This window comes from Callithrix jacchus, chromosome 8 (assembly GCF_049354715.1).
Source record: "Callithrix jacchus isolate 240 chromosome 8, calJac240_pri, whole genome shotgun sequence".
NCBI lineage: Eukaryota > Metazoa > Chordata > Mammalia > Primates > Cebidae > Callithrix > Callithrix jacchus.
Genome location: NC_133509.1, coordinates 19,253,718 through 19,273,287, shown reverse-complemented (window position 1 = coordinate 19,273,287; position 19,570 = coordinate 19,253,718). Strand labels below are relative to the sequence as shown.

General features: G+C 43.2%; 1 protein-coding gene across 40 annotated transcripts in view; it reads left to right on the top strand.

The window, feature by feature from the left end:
- The window catches only part of PARP6 (poly(ADP-ribose) polymerase family member 6), a 33,082-nt gene that overhangs the window by 4,037 nt on the left and 9,475 nt on the right, over nucleotides 1–19,570 (top strand). For 11 of the 40 annotated variants that reach the window (XR_013520792.1, XR_013520794.1, XR_013520793.1 and 8 more), the window contains exons 3-18: nucleotides 841–1,037; nucleotides 2,009–2,086; nucleotides 3,149–3,243; nucleotides 3,737–3,797; nucleotides 4,040–4,130; nucleotides 4,595–4,661; nucleotides 7,470–7,619; nucleotides 8,806–9,016; nucleotides 9,731–9,784; nucleotides 11,720–11,815; nucleotides 12,415–12,507; nucleotides 13,709–13,834; nucleotides 15,427–15,492; nucleotides 16,680–16,747; nucleotides 18,607–18,655; nucleotides 18,908–19,017. Coding sequence is in view for 35 of the 40 variants with exons in the window: in XM_078333545.1 (XP_078189671.1) it covers nucleotides 1,035–1,037; nucleotides 2,009–2,086; nucleotides 3,149–3,243; nucleotides 3,737–3,797; nucleotides 4,040–4,130; nucleotides 4,595–4,661; nucleotides 7,470–7,619; nucleotides 8,806–9,016; nucleotides 9,731–9,784; nucleotides 11,720–11,815; nucleotides 12,415–12,507; nucleotides 13,709–13,834; nucleotides 15,427–15,492; nucleotides 16,680–16,747; nucleotides 18,607–18,655; nucleotides 18,908–19,017 (1,418 nt within the window). In the remaining 5 variants the exon portion in view is untranslated. Of the gene's footprint in view, nucleotides 1–840; nucleotides 1,038–2,008; nucleotides 2,087–3,148; nucleotides 3,244–3,736; nucleotides 3,798–4,039; nucleotides 4,131–4,594; nucleotides 4,662–7,469; nucleotides 7,620–8,805; nucleotides 9,017–9,730; nucleotides 9,785–11,719; nucleotides 11,816–12,414; nucleotides 12,508–13,708; nucleotides 13,835–15,426; nucleotides 15,493–16,679; nucleotides 16,748–18,606; nucleotides 18,656–18,904; nucleotides 19,018–19,570 lie in introns of all 40 variants that reach the window. The other 29 variants (XR_013520790.1, XR_013520791.1, XM_078333542.1 and 26 more) reach the window with 3 other exon arrangements.

The window sequence follows — 19,570 nt, the reverse complement described above, 5'->3', positions numbered from 1 at the left end:
GCCTTGGTCTCCCAAAGTGTTGGGATTATAGGCGTGAGCCACTGTGCCTGGCCATTGAGGACTTTTTAAGTTAGCTATGATTTCGATATAATAGCTAGTAATACTGATGTTTAAAGAGAGATAATGGCTCAGTATAGAGAAATAACTAAGGATAAAGAGTCTAGAAAGAATCCAGTTCTGAATCTTAACTCTGGTGTGAGTTGGTACTCTGAAGAATTAACTGATAGGTAAATGTAAGCATCTTATCCTGCCACCATCACTTTTGGCTTTAGAAGTTGTTATGAGCTAGAGCAGGGTCTTGCTGTGATCTCAGCTCTCCAGTTTAAATGGAATAGCAGTATCTTATATATAGTGCTTTCATATTTCATTATCTGTAAAGAACTGCATATGCAAGTGTGCGTGTGTATGCATGCAAGCATGTCTTTTTATATGCAAGTGTCTGTATGTGTAATAAAAGTGTATTCATGGCCGGGCATGGTGGCTCACACCTGTATTCCCAGCACTTGAGGAAGCCGAGGTGGGTGGATCACGAGGTCAGGAGTTTGAGACCAGCCTGGCCAACATGGTGAAACCCCATCTTTACTAAAAAGACAAAAATTAGCTGGGCGTTGTGGCAGGTGCCTGTAATCCCAGGTACTCTGGAGGCTGAGGCAGGAGAATCACTTGAACCCAGGAGGCGGAGGTTGCAGTGAGCCAAGATCACACCATTGCACTCGAGCCTGGTCAACAAGAGTGAAACTCCATCTCAAAAAAAAAGTGTATTCATAAATATGTGTGCCTGTATATATACCACCCAGCTACTAAGTGGTGATTAAACCCGTTATTATCTACTTTGCACAGGACGGTGACTTGTTACCACCACAACAGCAGAACCTGCCATCCACAACAGATCTCCAGTTGCCTCCAACATCACGCCCTCCCTCGTCTCCCTTTGTCGTCTCCTAAATGCCCATCTTGTTGGCCTTGGTTCGGCTGGTGGTATGGAGGGGTGCTGCCTAGCACTGACCTGAAAGTGTGTGTGACCCACTGACCCAATGGTGAGAACCGACTGCCCACTTCTCCAACTGATTGTTCAAAGGCAGAGGAGACAAAGTTCAGAACTCACCCTTTGTTGGTATTTTCCTTCTACCCTTTTGGAAGATAGAGTGGCTATTTGAAGTTAAAGGAAAGGGAAGGGGCAGTATTATTTGGTGTGTTTGTCTAGTTGGGTTTTCTTGGGGAGGAAGGGGAGAGTTAAGTACTTTAAAGGATAGAAAGTAATGAGGGCCGGGCGCGGTGACTCAAGCCTGTAATCCCAGCACTTTGGGAGGCCGAGGTGGGTGGATCACGAGGTCAAGAGATCAAGACCATCCTCGGCAACATGGTGAAACCCCGTCTCTACTAAAAAAATAGAAAAAATTAGCTGGGCATGGTGGTGCGCTCCTGTAGTCCCAGCTACTCAGGAGGCTGAGGCAGGAGAATTGCCTGAACCCAGGAGGCGGAGGTTGCAGTGAGCCGAGATCCCCCCATTGCACTCCAGCCTGGGTAACAAGAGCGAAACTCCGTCCTTAAAAAAAAAAAAAAAAAAAAAAGAAAGAAAGAAAGAAAGTAATGAGACTAGAGAGCTTAGGTATGCTTGGGAACTGTGTTAGGTAATGATCCTGGAAGAGGCCAGCTTGTACTGGAACTCAGATATGCTTAGGAATCAACCTTGACATTGAAGTCATCTGCATTTTTCTCCTGCTGGCTACCAGAGCCTCTTAATCATCATACTGAGACTTCAGAGGGCCAAAATTCCCTAGATGTTTTCCTCTCTCCCACTAAGTCAGAGCTAGTCTATGGATATGATCATATCAGGAAGAGACTGAGACTCTCCCAAAGGGTGAGATGAAAGATGTAACTCTATCTTTCAGTTACTCTACCTTTTTCTGATCTTTATGGGAATCTGTTTCCCATCATATCATCCCACCCTCTTCCATGGGATAATAGGGACCTAACAAAGCATGATATCCTTATTTCTTGTCACTAGGACATCAAAGGCCAGTTCTGGAATGATGACGACTCAGAGGGAGATAATGAATCAGAGGAATTTCTATATGGAGTTCAGGTGAGGTTACATCTCCCAAGACCCCCATGTTGGATGGTCTAGATATGTGCTTCTCTTTGGATACATCAGGAGTGAAAGAGGTTCTGGAACACAGATGAGGTGAGGATATAATGTTGGTGTGGTCTGAGCATGGTCTTGTCAGAGCTGATCCCATGTCCTTGCTCTTTCTTGGAAGTCATACCTATTCCAGAGTAAACTACATCCTTTGTATGTGGAGACTACCCGTATGTTCCTAATTAGACATAATTATTTGCTGACTCTTACCACACTAGCCAGTGGGAGTAGTTTCATTCATTAGGACCACATCTTAAAAGATTACTTTGCCAGCAATTGCTTAATGCCATGACTACTGAGGGCACAGTCCTGAGCAGAAATACTCAGACTCTTGGAATGTTCTTCACATAGAACCAACCTTAGGAAACTGTAACTCTTCAACTTGTATTGAGTTGTCATAGAATGTATCCTGGTCAAGGTCTGAGAGGAAAAGCTGGGGCTTTAAGGAAGTGAATTCCTCAAGCAAAAACCTACATGTGGTCTGCTGAACCTTTTTTAAAGTCGGCCGGGCGCGGTGGCTCACACCTGTAATCCCAGCATTTTGGGAGGCCGAGGCCGGTGGATCACGAGGTCAAGAGATCGAGTCCATCCTGGTCAACATGGTAAAACCCCGTTTCTACTAAAAATACAAAAAATTAGCTGGGCATGGTGGCGTGTGCCTGGAATCCCAGCTACTCAGGAGGCTGAGGCAGGAGAATTGCCTGAACCCAGGAGGCGGAGGTTGCGGTGAGCCAGATCATGCCATTGCACTCCAGCCTAGGTAACAAGAGCGAAACTCCGTCTCTAAATAAATAAATAAATAAAGTAATGATGGGATGAAGACTTCTGTTAATGAAATCCCTTGCTAGGGTCACCACTAAGAACCCCTTCACATAAGTGGCTTTCACTTTCCCTATACTGCTGTCTGATTTCTCCTGTTCCGGATCTCTTCATATTCTTTTTATTATCATCTGTCTCTTTCCCTCGTCTTTCCACCTCTCTCCACCACCATTTTTCTTGCTATCTCAGGGGAGCTGTGCAGCTGACCTGTATAGACACCCACAGCTTGATGCAGACATTGAAGCCGTGAAGGAGATCTACAGTGAGAACTCTGTATCTATCAGGTGGGACTCTGCTTCAGGGATGGCTGGGGAACAAGTCACTTCTTTCTGAGATGTTAAAAGGCTAGAAGTTTATTTTATTTTATTTTATTTTTGTGCCCTGCACCCAGCCCCAGCTACACACTGTGGGCAGGTTTTTCTTTTTATGGTATGATAGTGGGATAAATTATGAACTTAATGATAGAAAATGCTCAGGATAAATGAGCTTGGCTGATAGCAGATAGTAGAGAAGTAAGGCCATTTTTCTTAGGAATTCTCTCTTATCCTAAACCCCTCTGGGCCAGTAGTTTCACCTTTCAGGTAAGAAATGCTTTTAGTCTGGAGAAGGTCTTGATCATATAAGTGGTGTTAGGCTGTAACTAAGACCCTAGGTACAAACTGTTGTCCACCCTTTTCCTTTCCCCTGTCCGCAGTCTCAGTTCTCCTTCCACCTCAGTTTCTATTCCCTTCTTTCTCCCTTAATGAGTCTCACCTGTGGTCACCTGTATCTCTATAGAGAATATGGAACTATCGATGACGTGGACATTGACCTCCACATCAACATCAGCTTCCTCGATGTAAGTGGGGCTAGTACCTGCCAACAACATGTCTAGCTGGACTGTGGAATTTGTCATGTAGGCCAGGAGTCTTGTTCCTGAGTGCTGTATTTGGAGCACATATTCTTCATCTCTGTCTTTCCTAGACCATCAGCAGACAGTGGTGTGTACTGTCATGATGCATGTGTGTGTCATATAGGGGAAATTTTAGGTCCATTCCTCTATGTTGCTTAAACTGGAAACTATTTCCCTTCTTCTTTTAGGAGGAAGTCTCTACAGCCTGGAAGGTCCTCCGGACAGAACCTATTGTGTTGAGGCTGCGATTTTCTCTCTCCCAGTACCTAGATGGACCAGGTAAAGGCAGTGACTTTGGGAAAGTGGGTGCTCTGAGTGTGGTGTAATCCAAAGTCCTAAGTTAACTGCGATAGAAAGAAATTAGTAACAAAACCCTTGGGCTCAATCTGCAGGCCATTTGTGGGGGCTTTTTAGTCCCCTGTAATTGGTGTCTTCGTCCCCTGTCACCTGATAACCATTCCCTAAAGACCTTCTTGGCTAATGACTTTGTTTTTTCTGGTTCCAAGATAAAATTTCTTTCTCCTCCTCTTCTCAGCATCCTACTGAGGGTATTTCAGATTCATATGACAGCTTCTAGAATCTGCCTTCTGCCTCACATGTTTTTTTTCTTCCACCCTTACTGTTTAGAGTTCCCAGCAGCTACACTCTTTAGAATCTACGGAAGTTATTCCACTGAACTCTGACTTTGGACTCCAGGAAGATAGAGATATGTACTTAATAGTAGCCTTCTCTTCTCTTTGCAGAACCATCAATTGAGGTTTTCCAGCCATCAAATAAGGAAGGATTTGGGCTAGGTCTTCAGTTGAAAAAGTAAGAACTTTGGTCTCTTCTGGTCATGGACATGTGAAGGAAGGAAAGAGAGATCGAAATACGTGGATAGACAGGCAGAACCTTGGATGGAATGCCTCCTTCCAAAAATGTCTTTGTGAAATATGCCCAGGAAAAGCTAAAATAAATTTAAGGAGCCAGATTTAAGGTTGTGGAGAGAGAGTGTATGGTTCTTGGGTGTCAGAACTTGAGACTTTCTGGGAGATAAAGGAGGCTCATCACTCTAGCATTTTTACTACCCTGAAATCAGAGTCATGCTATTTATATTTCTTCCTGCGGTTTCTTCAGAGTAAGTCTCTAGGAGTTCAGACAGTTTTAGCTTATTGAATGTGTTGAGCATTAAGCTGAGTATTTGGTATACAAAGAGAAATGAAGCATATTTTCCACTCAGTGAAGTTTCAAATAGAGTCCAGTGGATGCATATTTTAATACAGGTGAATATATAAGGTTTAGAAAGGACACAGAAGAGTGATTCAGTCTGATGAAATGGTGATGATTAATAATTTTCTTTTTTTCTTTGTTTTTTTTCCCTAGACAGAGTCTTGCTGTCACCCAGGCTGGAGTGCAGTGGCACAATCTTGGCTCACTGCAGCCTCTGCCTCCTGGGTTCAAGTGATTCTCATGCCTCAGCCTCCTAAGTAGCTGGGATTACTGGTGCCCACCACCACACCCGGCTAATTTTTATATTTTTGGTAGAGACAGGGTTTCTCCATGTTGGCCAGGCTGGTCTCGAACTCCTGGCCTCAAGTGATTCACCCACCTCAGCCTCCCAAAGTGCTGGGATTACAGGTGTGAGTCACCGCGCCCAGCCAATGATTAATAATTTTCAAGGATGGATAAGAGTTGTCTGTGTAGACAGACTCTGAGGGTGAATAACATTTACAGGGGCTTAGTCATATAAAGCAGCATGTGTATAGGGAGCTCCAGATAGTTAAATATTGCTGGCAAAATGCAAGTGGGGATTATAGGAGCCAAAGTCAGAGAATAGGGAAGGGTTCAAGTTAGAGAGGATCTTGGGCTTTTATCCTGTAGGCAGTTTGAACATTGAAGGGTTTAGGTAAAGAAATGACGTGGTCAGATTCATGTTTAGAAAAAACATTCTGGTAGCATTGTACAAAATGGGTAGGAGGGAATGAGACAAGAGACCAGAACAGGTATAGTAGGGTGCTTTTGTAAAAGTTGAGACATGAGATGCTAAAGGCCTGAGCTAAAGTGCAATTGTAGGTGAGAATGGAGATGAAAGGCTGATTAGGAAGATTTGTGAGGTATAAAATCAATAAGACTTGAAGACTGATTTAGATATGTTGAATATAGTCATGAGGGCCAAAGAATAGTGGAAAAAACTTTTAGGTTTCCAGCCTAGATGTCTGGGTAAATTGTGATACCATCAATATAAATAGGGATATGAGAAGGGAGCAGGTTTGTTGGATGAGGATAGATAATTACTTCCATTTTGACATGTTTTTTAAAGATAACTTTTGGATATGCAGGTGGAGATGCTTAATCTGAAATGTCAATTTGCTACTTACAGGAGAGGTTAGGGTTGAAGATAGGCATCAGTGTTTGGGAAGAAATTACAGCCAGTGAATATGAGATTGCCAAAAGAGGACATGATAGAGGGAAAAGAAGATAGGATCAAGGACGAAATAAACACTCAGACAGAATTTCAAAGAAACCAGCAGGGTAGGCAGAGGAAGAAGAAACATTGCAGGTAGGTCAGAATAGAATAGGAAGAGAATAGTGGCACAGAAGACAAAAGAGGGCAGGTTTTGCAAGGAGGTCCAGATGCCAGAGAAGATATGGGAAGAACCTGGGAGTTTCCATTGGATTTAGCATCAGAATGAGAACAATTTTAGTGGTAAAGGTAGGAACCAGCATATAGAAAGGTGAGAGGTGAGTGGTTGGCAAGTAACATAGAAACAATGAGTGTGGATTGAGAAATTTGGGTGGAGATGGGAAGGGAACAAGGAGAGGTTAACTAGACTGAGGTGCAGAAAGTTGAACATTTTTTGTATACTTTGGGAAAGAAACTGACAGGAAAGGGGAATGATTGACACAGCAAGGTCCCTAAAAAGGCAAGTTAGGGCTAAGATCAAGATCACAAATCGAGGGATTGATCTTAGGCAGAAGGGTCACTTTACCTCCAGAAAATGGAGAGACTGAGGTAGGGTGGGAATATAAATAGATTCGCTGATGGCCTAAGAAGGAAGAGAAGTTAGTGGTTGTAGATGAAGTTAGTAACTTAAAAGAAGGTAATAAGAATTTAGAACAATACCTTAGAATAATGCTAGAGAGAACTGATCAAGGACAAGTGAAACAATTGACAAATGTAGCTAAGGGCACATGTCAAATTGGAAACCATAAATTTGGGGATATAATTTTTCACCTAACAACGTCAGTACCCCTTGTGTCCCTAGTCCCTTTCTTCATGATTCACAGGGAACATAGTGGTACTCACCTCCATCCTACTACTTCTGTTTAACTCTCAACGGTTTAGTCATTCTTGGCAATATATTTCAAGGTTTGCAGCCTTTGAAGGCTCACCTTTGAAATCTCCCTCTAAAGGCAAAGCATCTCAGAATTTTTCTGGTCCATTAGGCTAGGTACCATCTAGGGTAAAGGGGTACTCTGGGACAGTTTTTTTTTTAAATGTACTAAGGGCATTTTAAGAGGTCTTCAGATACACATTCCCCTACCACAACTAGCTTTGCAGACCCTGGGTCTGAATTTTAGTCCTTATTTCTTGACCCTGCCTCATCTTGCCTAAGCTTATTCTCTTTGATCCCTCAGGATCCTGGGTATGTTTACATCCCAACAATGGAAACATCTGAGCAACGATTTCTTGAAGACCCAGCAGGAGAAGCGGCACAGTTGGTTCAAGGCAAGTGGTACTATCAAGAAGTTCCGAGCTGGCCTCAGCATCTTTTCACCCATTCCCAAGTAAGTACCCCCTAAAGCTGATCATCTGGAATCACCTTGTGATAGCCCCCACCCCCACCTTCTTGATTACCTGAACTTACCTTTTCTATCCCCTCTTCCCTGAATTCTGTCTCTTTAACTACTGATACCACTCACATGATCCTGTTCCATATGTGTCCTTACCTCCCCACTTCTTACCTGATATTAATACCTAATCCTTTTTTTTTTTTTTTTTTTTTGAGATGTTGTTTCGCTTTGTCACCCAGGCTGGAGTGCAGTGGTGCAGTCTTAGGTCTGCAACCTCCACTTCCAGGTTCAAGCGATTCTCCTGCCTCAGCCTCCAAAGTAGCTGGGATTACAGGCACCTGCCACCATGCCCGTCTAATTTTTGTATTTTTAGTAGAGACGGGGTTTCACCATGTTGGTCAGGCTCTTCTCGAACTCCTGACCTTGTGATCTACCCATCTCGGCCTCCCAAAGTGCTGGGATTACAAGTGTGAGCCACCACTCCCAGCCAGTACCTAATCCTTTATGTAAAACAGAATACCTAGCTCATGGTATGTATTTGGAGAAATGTTTGCTGAATTTTCCATCTTTCTTTTCTTTTGCCCTGATCCATTTCCCCATCTTAAGAAAAAGGTGACAGAAAAGAGGCAGTAATTCCTTGCTGGGTTCTGGAAATAAATATTGCTCCATTCTTTGAGCCCAGGTCCACATTTTCCCCCGTGGTGTCTTCTGATATTCCCAAAGGCAGATCCAAACCCAGATTTGTAGCTTCCTAAGAATCATTGTTGAGAGTCAGATAGTCAGTATTAGGCCCTTTGGGATGCAACTACTTCTTGCCTAGCACAGTGTTTAACACTTAATCTCAATCTCTCTCTCTCTCTGTCTCTCTCTCTCAGTAAGTAAAACAGACAGCCTTTCCAAGGGATTTTTCTGTACCTGGATTAGAAACATTAGAACGTATGCTCTGCCTCTGCACACCCCCAGTGTCCCAATTTGAAGAACCCACAGATGATGACATAAAAATTTTAATGCAGATGTATGATCTGCTTGTTTGAGCAGATACAATGGAACTTGCCTCTGATATGAGTTTGTCTTTCTTTGGTTTAGAACTTTTGGCTTAGGGCTCACTTATCTCCAGTCCCCTTCTAGGGCTCTTAATAAATCCCCAGTTCTATCACTTCTCTTTGCTTTCGCTCTCCAGGTCTCCCAGTTTCCCTATCATACAGGACTCCATGCTGAAAGGCAAACTAGGTGTACCAGAGCTTCGGGTTGGGCGCCTCATGAACCGTTCTATCTCCTGTACCATGAAGAACCCCAAAGTGGAGGTGTTTGGCTACCCTCCCAGCCCCCAGGCAGGTCTCCTGTGCCCTCAGCACGTGGGCCTCCCTCCCCCAGCACGGACCTCTCCTTTGGTACATGGGCTGGGGAGTGTTTGACTTGGCTATCAGGAGGGTGGGAATGGAAATGTGGGAGTATAGTTTCTCAAAATGGGGTGGGGGTATGGTTGTCTAGGCATATAAATCAAACCTAGGTATGTACCATGACTGATTAGAATGGAACACTTTTTTTTTGAGACAGGGTCTCACTCTGTCATCCAGGCTAGAGGGCATGTACACTGCAATCTCTGCCTCCAGGCTCAAATGATCCTCCTACCTCAGCCTCTCACCTAACTGGGACTATAGGTGCATGCCACGACTGGCTGATTTTTCATATTTTTGTAGAGACAGGATTTTGCCATGTTGCCCAGGATAGTCTTGAACTCCTGAGCTCAAGTGATCCACCTGCTTTCACGTGGGGTAACAGGCATGAGCCACCACGCCCACTAGGAACATGTTTTTTAACAGTAGAAAACTTATCTCTAAACTGTCAAGCTTCTCTTATAGCCCATGAAGCAGATGGGAATCTCCCAGAGGTGTACTAACTTTACTAATCTATTCCATCTACTTTGAAGGAGGGTTAGGACAGGTGAGCCTTTTTCCAGAAACTTTGGCAAAAATATCTAAAAGTCTCCTTTCTGGCTTTGGGATTCTGAGCTAGGGTTTAGCTGCTTTAGGAGCAAGAGTCAGGTCTGTCTAGGCCTCGGCTTCATAGGAGGTTCATGGAGCCTGTCTTTTTACCCTTACCAGGTCAGTGGTCACTGCAAGAACATTCCCACTCTGGAGTATGGATTCCTCGTTCAGGTAATCAAGTCAAAAGTGTCACTCCAAAGCCCTGCCCTGTTGTCTGACCCATTTGGTCTCCTAACACCTCCCAGATCCTCAGTCAAATACTTCCTGAATTGCTTTGCTTCAGAACTAATGGTAGAAGGAAAGAAGTCATAGCTCCCATCTTCAGAAGGTGACAGCATTACTAGAAAGACAACACTTACAGACCACTTTATGATCAAGCGGCAATGAGGCACTGCAAATTTTAAGTGTATGGGTGGCAAGACTCATATGACATGAGATGAGAGTGAGATTGACAGTAATTTCCTTATGATTCTCAAAAGCCCTTGCTCAGGTTATCATTAGTATTCCTCACAGACCTCTATCACTGCTCAGCTTCTGGTCATTTTTTTTTTTTTTTTTTTTTTGAGATATAGTCTGTTTCTGTCACCCAGGCTGGAGTGCAGTGGTGTCATCTCGGCTCATGGTAGCCTCTGCCTCCTGGGTTCAGGCAGTTCTCCTGCCTCAGCCTCCCAAGTAGCTGGGACTACAGGTGCCTGCTGCCATGCCTGGCTAATTTTTGTATTTTTAGTAGAGATCAGTTTTTACCTTGTTGGCCAGGATGGTCTTGATCTCCTGACCTCGCGATCCACCCACCTCAGCCTCCCAAAGTGCTGGGATTGCAGGCATGAGCCACTGTGCCCAGCTGGTCATTTGCATTTTAAAGTATCTTTATTCCCTGGGCATGCTTTCACTTTTGCATCTCGGTTACTTTTGTTCATGTCATTTCTTATATCTGTCTATTACCATCAAGAGTCAGATGGCACCTTTTCCATAAAATTGCCATTACTCCAATGCATTAACTAGAAGTGATGTCTCCCCTCACTGAACTACAATTTCTTTTTTTTTCTTTTCTTTTCTTCAATTCTTTTGTTACAATTTTTTTTTTATTTCATATGGCACCTGTGTGCCACATACTATGGGTTTCCCTGAATTGTTATTAATTTATAAACGTGCCACATCTCTCCTATTGAAGTTTAACTTCAGAGAAAACAGTCTTTTATTTTATTGCATAATCACAGAGATGGGTACATAATGGCACTCAATAAGTCTGCATTAAATGAATAAAGCCCTTGCATGTCTCATTACCAACGTAAAATCATATAAAATGGGAACAACTTGATTTATTCACAAAAGCTATGTGGTGTCAAAAAAAAAAACCACTTTAGGATATTGCTGCATTAGCTCTGGATTTTGCCATCTTCCCAGCACAGAATTGTCAGTGGTTTTGACCAGTGGACTGGCTAATTGGTCTGGGTAGTTGAAATGGCTTCTCAGGACCTTCAGCCATCTGATCATGGACTGAATGCTCTCCTATCTCAGATGGACAGCCTATAATTACAAGTACTTTTAAGAGTTTCATTAGCACCCATTTTATTTTTTTTTTAAATACTTACATGGGCCGGGTGTGGTGGCTCACGCCTGTAATCCAAGCACTTTGGAGGCCAAGGCAGGCAGATCACCTGAGGTCGGGAGTTCAATACCAGCCTGACCAACATGGTGAAACCCTGTCTTTAAAAAAATAAAAGTAAAAATAAAATACTTACATGGAAATCATTTCGCTTGCAATACCCCGATGAGGTAAATAATGCTCTGCTATATAAACGAAGAAACTAAGGCTCAGGTTAACTGACTTGCTTAAAGTTACATATCCTATTAAGTATTAGAGGTGGTATGTTAACCCAGGTCTTCTCAGTCAAACATCATGGTCTTATATTTACTATACCATACAGTCTTATCTCTGCAGTCAGGCCATCAATTTAAGTACACAGCCTAAGAATGTATTCTACCTTAGTCATGGGGCTGGGAGGGTAGAGGGTATAGGTAGCTGGAAAAAAAAAAGCTGAAATTATTTCCCGTATCTGTGTGCGCCTGTACTTTCAAAAGACTTAGGATCTATTCTCTTCCCAGATCATGAAGTATGCAGAGCAGAGGATTCCAACATTGAATGAGTACTGTGTGGTGTGTGATGAGCAGCATGTCTTCCAAAATGGATCTATGCTGAAGGTATAGGTCCCTACTCTATGATCCTCTTCCTTAGCCAGGTCCCCTTTACTCCTCTCTTTTATTCCCGTCTTCCTGGGTCTGTGGTCAAGGTAAAATTCTGTCTGTACTCCCTGAGATTCTAGAAATTGTTGATTTTTCTCAGAAAACATCTCAGCAGTACTGTTCAGAGAGGTGAGGATATGAGAATATTTATATTAGAATAGAGTCCACCTAACATTTAAAAATGGGAATCAGATATTGACCAAGATGACTGGATATGAAGCTGTGCTCAAGGACTCCAAGTCCAGATGGGAGACACTTAACTGTAAATCACAATGTATATTAAGTGTATAGAAGAGATATTAGCAGTGTTAAAAGTCGGGAGAGAGTTACTGACTACATAGGAAGATCAGGGAAGGCTTCATAGGGGAGACGGTGTTAACTCCCAAACTTATCAGTAAGGCATTTTATTTAAGACTTTATCTGTAGTTTTCTCCTGATATAGAGGGCCCCAAATTCCTACCCTGTTTTAGAGTTGGCCAAGGTCAGGACTGTCCCTCTCTGCCTACACCTTATTGCACACCCCATCCCACCACCATCTGTTTAATATATCCTTTCAGCCAGCTGTCTGTACTCGTGAACTATGTGTCTTCTCCTTCTACACGCTGGGAGTCATGTCCGGAGCTGCAGAGGAGGTGGCCACTGGAGCAGAGGTATGAGAGAGGGAAAAGCAGCTAGAGAATTGGGTCAAGAAAGACACAGGAACCCAGCAATTTTATTCTTGGACTTTAACTTCCAAAAATGCTTTTGTATTTAAGGATATCCACTGTAGTATTGTTTGTATCCAATGAAAAATGGATACAACTCCATCTGTAGGGGCTCCAGTTAAAGAAATTCTGAGATGTCCTTAGAGTTAAAATACCATGTAGCTCTTACTTATGGATAGACAATTGTAACATAGTTATATAAAAAAGCAAATCAACAGTATATGTAGTAAAATTGTCCATGTGAGAAAATAATGGGCCAAGCACAGTGGCTCACACCTGTAATCCCAGCACTTTGGGAGGCTGTGATGCGAGGATGGCTTGAGCTCAAGAAGTCAAATGGGCCATGATCACACCACTGCACTCCAGCCTGGGTGACAGAGTCATCCCCTGTCTCTTTGAACAAAAGAGAAAGCTGGCTGGTCTGAAGGTAGTGAGTTATCTCAATTGTTCACAGTCAGTTACAGATTGAACTCCTTGTTCTACTCTTTTCCACCTTCTCACTACTGCACTTGACTAGTCTAAAAAAAAAAGGAATTAAAAAAAAAAAGAGAAAGTGAGAGAAAAGAAAATATTTCCATAGGAAAAATATCTGGAAGGATATACTTCAAACTCACTAGTACATATCTATGAGGAATGAGATTAGTTTGAGGGCAGGAGGATGGTCTTTTATCTTTTCTTCAATTACTTTGGTATATTTGAATTTTTATGAGCTGTGTTTTTCTATTTTAAAAAAGCCTTAAACATATTTGCTTTTTAAAAGAGGATTAGGGCCGGGCACGGTGGCTCACGCCTGTAATCCCAACACTTTGGGAGGCCAAGGCGGGTGGATCACGAGGTCAAGAGATCGAGACCATCCTGGTCAACATGGTGAAACCCCATCTCTACTAAAAATACAAAAAATTAGCTGGGCATGGTGGCGCGTGCCTGTAATCCCAGCTACTCAGGAGGCTGAGGCAGGAGAATTGCCTGAACCCAGGAGGTGGAGGTTGCAGTGAGCTGAGATCACGCCGTTGCACTCCAGGCTGGGCAACAAGAGCGAAACTCCGTCTCAAAAAAAAAAGGATCAGAGAGAAATGCTGGATACTGTGTGACTCCCAGTACTGGGAAATCATTTAGCTTCTGCCCCCTTTTTTTCCTTTCCTCTAAGGTGGTGGATCTGCTAGTGGCCATGTGTAGGGCAGCTTTGGAGTCCCCTAGAAAGAGCATCATCTTTGAGCCTTATCCCTCTGTGGTGGACCCCACTGATCCCAAGACTCTGGCCTTTAACCCTAAGGTATGTTACTTGAGAAAGTCAAGGCTAAGGAACAAAAATGGTAAAAGATAGTGGGAGACTATGGGCTGCCATTCTGGTATATACAGGGCTTGGAATAAGGGACAGAACTCTTAAACTCTGTGATTTAGCTGCTTCAGTAAATAAAAAGCCGAGTTTGTCCCAGAAAGAGAGGAATTAATATTAGTTACATTATGATAGGAAAGAAGGGCTTTTGGAGACAGACCTGGATTCCAGTTGAGGTACTGCTACTCCCCAGTTGAAGGTCATTAGGCAAATCACTTAACCTTTCTAAACTTCAATCTCCTTATCTTGTAAAAAAAAAAAAAAAAAAAAAAGGGGGGGATAATACTTATTTTGCAGATCATTATACAAATGAGAGGTAATATATGTAAAGTACTGTATTAGGGTTTTCCAGAGAAACAGAACCTATAGGAGATAAAGAGAGAGAGAGAGAGAAAGAGGTTTATTGTAAGGAAGTGCCTCACGTGATTATGGAGGCTGAGAAGTTCCAACATCTACAGTTAGCAAGCTTCAGACCCAGCAGAGCCAGTGGTATAGTTCTAGTCCCAGTCCCAAGGCTTGAAAATTAGCGGGCTGGGCGCAGTGGCTTCCACCTGTAATCCCAGCACTTTGGGAGGTCAAGGTGGGCGGGGATCACTTGAGTGGAGTCAGGAGTTCAAGACCCGCCTGGCCAATATGGTGAATCCCCATCTTGACTGAAAATATAAAAAATTAGCCAGGCCTGGTGACGGGCACTTGTGGGAGCCTGAAGCATGAGAATTGCTTGAACCCGGGAAGCAGAGGTTGCGGTAAGCTGAGATCACACCACTGCACTCCAGCCTGGGCGACAGAGCGAGACTCTGCCTAAAAACAAACAAAACCAAAAAATCTGAGCCAGTGGTGTAAGTTCTAGTCTGAAAGCTGCAGGCTCAGCATCTAAGAAGAGCCAATTTTTTTTAGTTCAAATCCAAAGACTCAAGCAATCAGGCAGGAGGAGTACTTACAAACTCGATGTGACGGGGGTGGGAGGGCGGCAGAGGAGTCAGCCTTTTTGTTCTATTCAGGTCATCAATTGACTGGATAAGTCCCTTCCATATTAGGGAGGACAGTTTGCTTTACTCAGTCTGCTGATTCAAATGTTAATCTCAGCCAGAAACACCCTCACAGATACACCTAGAAATAATGGTTGACCATTTGGTCTGGGTACCTCATGGCCCAGTCAAGTTGACACTCAAAATTAACCATAACAAGTACCCAGCATAGGACCTCACTGTTATTACTGTAGCAAATTCTTTATATATGTTATTTAATCCTCAGAACATCTCTGGGGGTGATAGGAATTGTTATCTTCATTTGCTTAAAGGGATGCTAAAGGTTCTGAGAGGCCAAATAACTTACCCTATACCTCACAGCTAGTAAAAGAGAACTAGCATGTGACCTCAGAACTGTCTGACATTAATGTTCTTTCCATGACATACTATTGTTTCTTTGGACCTAGACTTTTTTTGTCCATCTAGCCCTCCTTTTCATCACATCTTACTTTCCTCCACTTTTCTTTATCTGGTTTTTTCTTTTCTGTTGATTCTCCACAGAAGAAGAATTATGAGCGGCTTCAGAAAGCTCTGGATAGTGTGATGTCCATTCGGGAGATGACCCAGGTATTCTGCCGTCTCTCTGTCCCCTCTCCTCTGCCTGCCCAGCTCAAGTGTCATATTCTGTTTGTAATTTGTGGGAGTGGGATAAAGATTTAGAGAAGCTACTCACTGTATCTTTTTTTAGTCTTTCCTCTTTAACCTTCCCAATTCTTGTTCTGTGTTTTGTTAGCTCTGTTATTACTCTATTCTCTTTAGTCTTAGTCTTTACCTTTGCTGCTAATTCCTTTACAAGTTGTTAATATTTAACGTTTTGCCATAATTCTTAGGGAGTTAGAGAAGTGAAGGAAAGACCTCTGCCCAGGGTTAGGTGGGGCAAGGAGGATGGAGGGACTTGGAGGTAAGGAACTAGACACAGGGGCCTACATCTTCTATCCTTCTAAGGGGGGGCAGCCGCCACATGGAGCGGTGACCATCCTTTGGTGAAAGCTGTTCCTCACCAAGCCAGGCGCAGTGGCTCACACCTGTAATCCCAGCACTTTGGGAGGCCGAGGTGGGCGGATCACGAGGTCAAGAGATCCAGACCATCTTGGCCAACATGGTGAAACCCCGTCTCTACTAAAAATATAAAAATTAGCTGGGCATCATGGTGCGCACCTGTAGTCCCAGCTACTTGGGAGGCTGAGGCAAGAGAATCACTTGAACCCGCGAGGCAGAGGTTGCAGTGAGCTGAGATTGCACCACTGCATTCCAGCCTGGTGACAGAGCGAGACTCAGTCTCAAAAAAAAGGCTGTCCCTCACCAGACTTCCCCATCCCTCATCTATAATATCTTCATGGATAGATATTCATTTGTACTCATTTACAAGTGGGCCTCTTCTCAGCAAATCCTGTATGTCACAGCTGAGAATTACACATAAACTTTGCTTTATTTAAAGATTTGCCACAGGATTCTTTAGCCTAATCTTCCTGGGACATTGATTTTATTTATTTTTTGATTTACAGTCAACTTTTTAGGATTGTAGGAATTGCATAAAATGAGGGAGACCCACCTGGATGTTGTTTTGTAAGCATCTATTTATGAGTCTTCCAGCCTGACTGGGGCTGCTTGAGAGTGGGAACCCTGTCTCCTTTTTCCTCTATGTGGTCTTTGGTGTCTACCTTGCCCTGGACCCTAATAGTCACTCTGTAAAAAGCAGAATGCCAGAGGGCTCCCACCTCTGGAGAGATAACCTTATGGCCATTGTCTTACAGGGATCGTATTTGGAAATCAAGAAACAGATGGACAAGTTGGATCCCCTGGCCCATCCTCTCCTGCAGTGGTATGGATAGAATGGCTCATCCTTCTTGGGTTATGGGGAGGGAGGGAGTTACTGCACATGGAACCTGTACCTTCTTTTAGTGGTGATTTCAATATCCTTTCCAAGGTTATAGGCAGTAATGGTGCTCTTTCTTGGAGTTTATTGATATACTCTGCCTTGAAAATAACTCACATCCTACAAAAATCCCACAAATTCTGACATGATTTTTCTTTAAAAAAAAATTTTTTTTAAATCTTAGTTTAATTGTTTCTTTTTTTTTTGAGACAGGGTCTCACTCTGTCGCCCAGGCTAGAGTGCAGTGGTACGATCCTGGATCACTGTAGCCTTGCCCTCTAGTGCCCAAGTGATCCACCTCAGCCTCCCCAGTAGCTGGGACCACAGGCATGCACCACCACACCCAGCTAATTTTTAAATTTCTTTTTATAGAAACAGAGTCTCCCTATGTTGCCCAGGCCAGTCTTGAACTCTTGGGCTCAAGTGATCCTCCCAACTGGCCTCCCAAAGTGCTGGGATTATAGATGTGAGCCACGATGTGCAGCCACCATGATTTTTCATGTTCTCTTCAGGTGTTCCATGTTTCCCAAAGGTTTTGTTGTTTGTTTTCCTTTTCGGTTTGTTTTCTTAATTTATTTTTTAAATTGACAAATATAAGTATATATATTGTATACAACATGTTTTGAAATATGTACACATTATAGAGTGGTTCAATAGAACTAATAAGCATATGCATTATCTCACATATGTATTTTTCATGGTGAGAACAGTCATCTAATCTCATAGTGATTTTCAAGAATATTACGCATTGTTACTAACTATAATTACCACCAATAGGTTTTTATGTCTTTTGAATGTAGGAATTAACACTGTTAATTTCAACTAAGTTTGCTATGCATCCAGAGAGGTCTGTTTCCCCCTACTATCCCCTTGTCCTGTCTCTGGGCCTCCTTGATGATACAGAATGTCCAGAGCCTTGAGGCACTATTGCTGTAGTCTTCTCCTAGCCAAGATTTTGATTGACTGTTCCCTGCTGTCCTCCCTTCCTGATCTCGATTTCTATTGTTTTCCTGACATAGCTTTCCCTTTCTAGTTTGCCTCCCTCCTCGTCAGTCTTCAGTACTTCCTCAGTACAACAGCTTTCTCCCTGTAAGTCTGAGGAATAACTAGATATGGACCATTTGGGGTGGCATCATAAGTTCATAGATAAGGCACAAAAAACAAAGACAGCAACAAACTGTATCCACATGGGAGATAGTGCTCTCTTGCTGAGCCCTCAGTGTTTTATGTCTTTGTTCTCTTGTATCCTCTGTGCCTATATAGAGCTTAGTCTGTCCTTGACTCCTCATTCTAGTTCTTTCTGTTTCTTTTTCCAGCCTAGACAGTAACTTTCTCTCCATATCTGAGAGCTTTCAGGTTTTCTTTTGAGCTCAGGAAGGATGGCTCCTGAGCCCAGGTCTGAATCTGAGTCTAAATCCCAGGTATAAGTTGTTACCATTCTAATTCAGACCTCTCTTTTCTGTTCTTTCTTTTTTCGTAGGTGACGTCTTGTGCCCTTTCTTTCATTCTTTCCATTTCACTCCCTACTTGTAGCAGCCCTCCTCCCACCCCTTTCTTTTTTTCATCGATTGTATAACTCCCCAATAACTAGTTTGTGTCTGGCCAGTAGCTTCCCTTTTACATTTTTATTCACAAGCATTGTCACCTACAGAGAATACCCAGATAGTGACCTGGACATTTCACACAATTCAGAGAGCCCAGGAATCCTTGTTTATTCTCCCGAGGCATAGGAAGCCTGCTTGTTGAGGATAGCTTAACTACATAATTATTCTATCCTTTTCATTTTTTTCTCTGTTTCTTCCTAGGATCATCTCTAGCAACAGGTCACACATTGTCAAACTACCTCTCAGCAGGGTAAGTGGCCATTCTTCCTCTAAATGCTTTAAATATCTGATGAGGGACAGGGAGGGGCTGTAAGCTAGCTAACCATATTGGTTCTAGATCTGCCTACTTGGCTCTGTCCATCAACTTAGTCTTTGGGCCTTAGCATATTTCCCTTGTGTGGGGTTAATGCAAGCCTGATTTTTTTCCCTATCCACAACCTTTCCCTCCCTGATCTCAATTTCTGCTCTGTTTTCCTGATCCCACCCCCACCCTGGGCAGCAGCTGAAGTTCATGCACACCTCACACCAGTTCCTCCTGCTGAGCAGCCCTCCTGCCAAGGAGGCTCGGTTCCGGACTGCCAAGAAGCTCTATGGCAGCACCTTTGCCTTCCAGTGAGGAGGCTGGGGGCTGGGCAGTGGGGGTGGTGCGGGGGCGGGGATGATCGAGAAGGATGCCCTTGAGATATATGAGTTTGTGTTACGTGTGTCCATCAACCAGTCAGCAGATATTTATTAAATGCTACTGTGGTCGGTGCTATAGACAATAAAAAGGTACATATTACGTGGTCTTTATTCTCAAACTACTTCTGATGTAGTTGAGGGAAAATGACTTTACATGTGAAAAGATGGGGCTGAAGAAATAGATTGGAGAGAACAGATCTAAAAGCTACCCTGAAGGAAAATCCACAATTTATGCCTAATTGTGAGAGGAGAGAAAGAAAGGGAGGTTTTTCCCGTTTTTTTTTTAAAGACGGGGTTTCACCATGTTGGTCAGGCTGGTCTTGAACTCCCCACCTCAGGTGATCCACCCGCCTTGGCCTCCAAAGTGCTTGGATTACAGGCATGAGCCACCACGCCCGGCCTTTTTATTTTTTTAAATATTGATATGTTGAAGGAAGAAAGGGAGGTATTAAAGGAAACTAATAAGGAGTGGTAGTATGCTTTT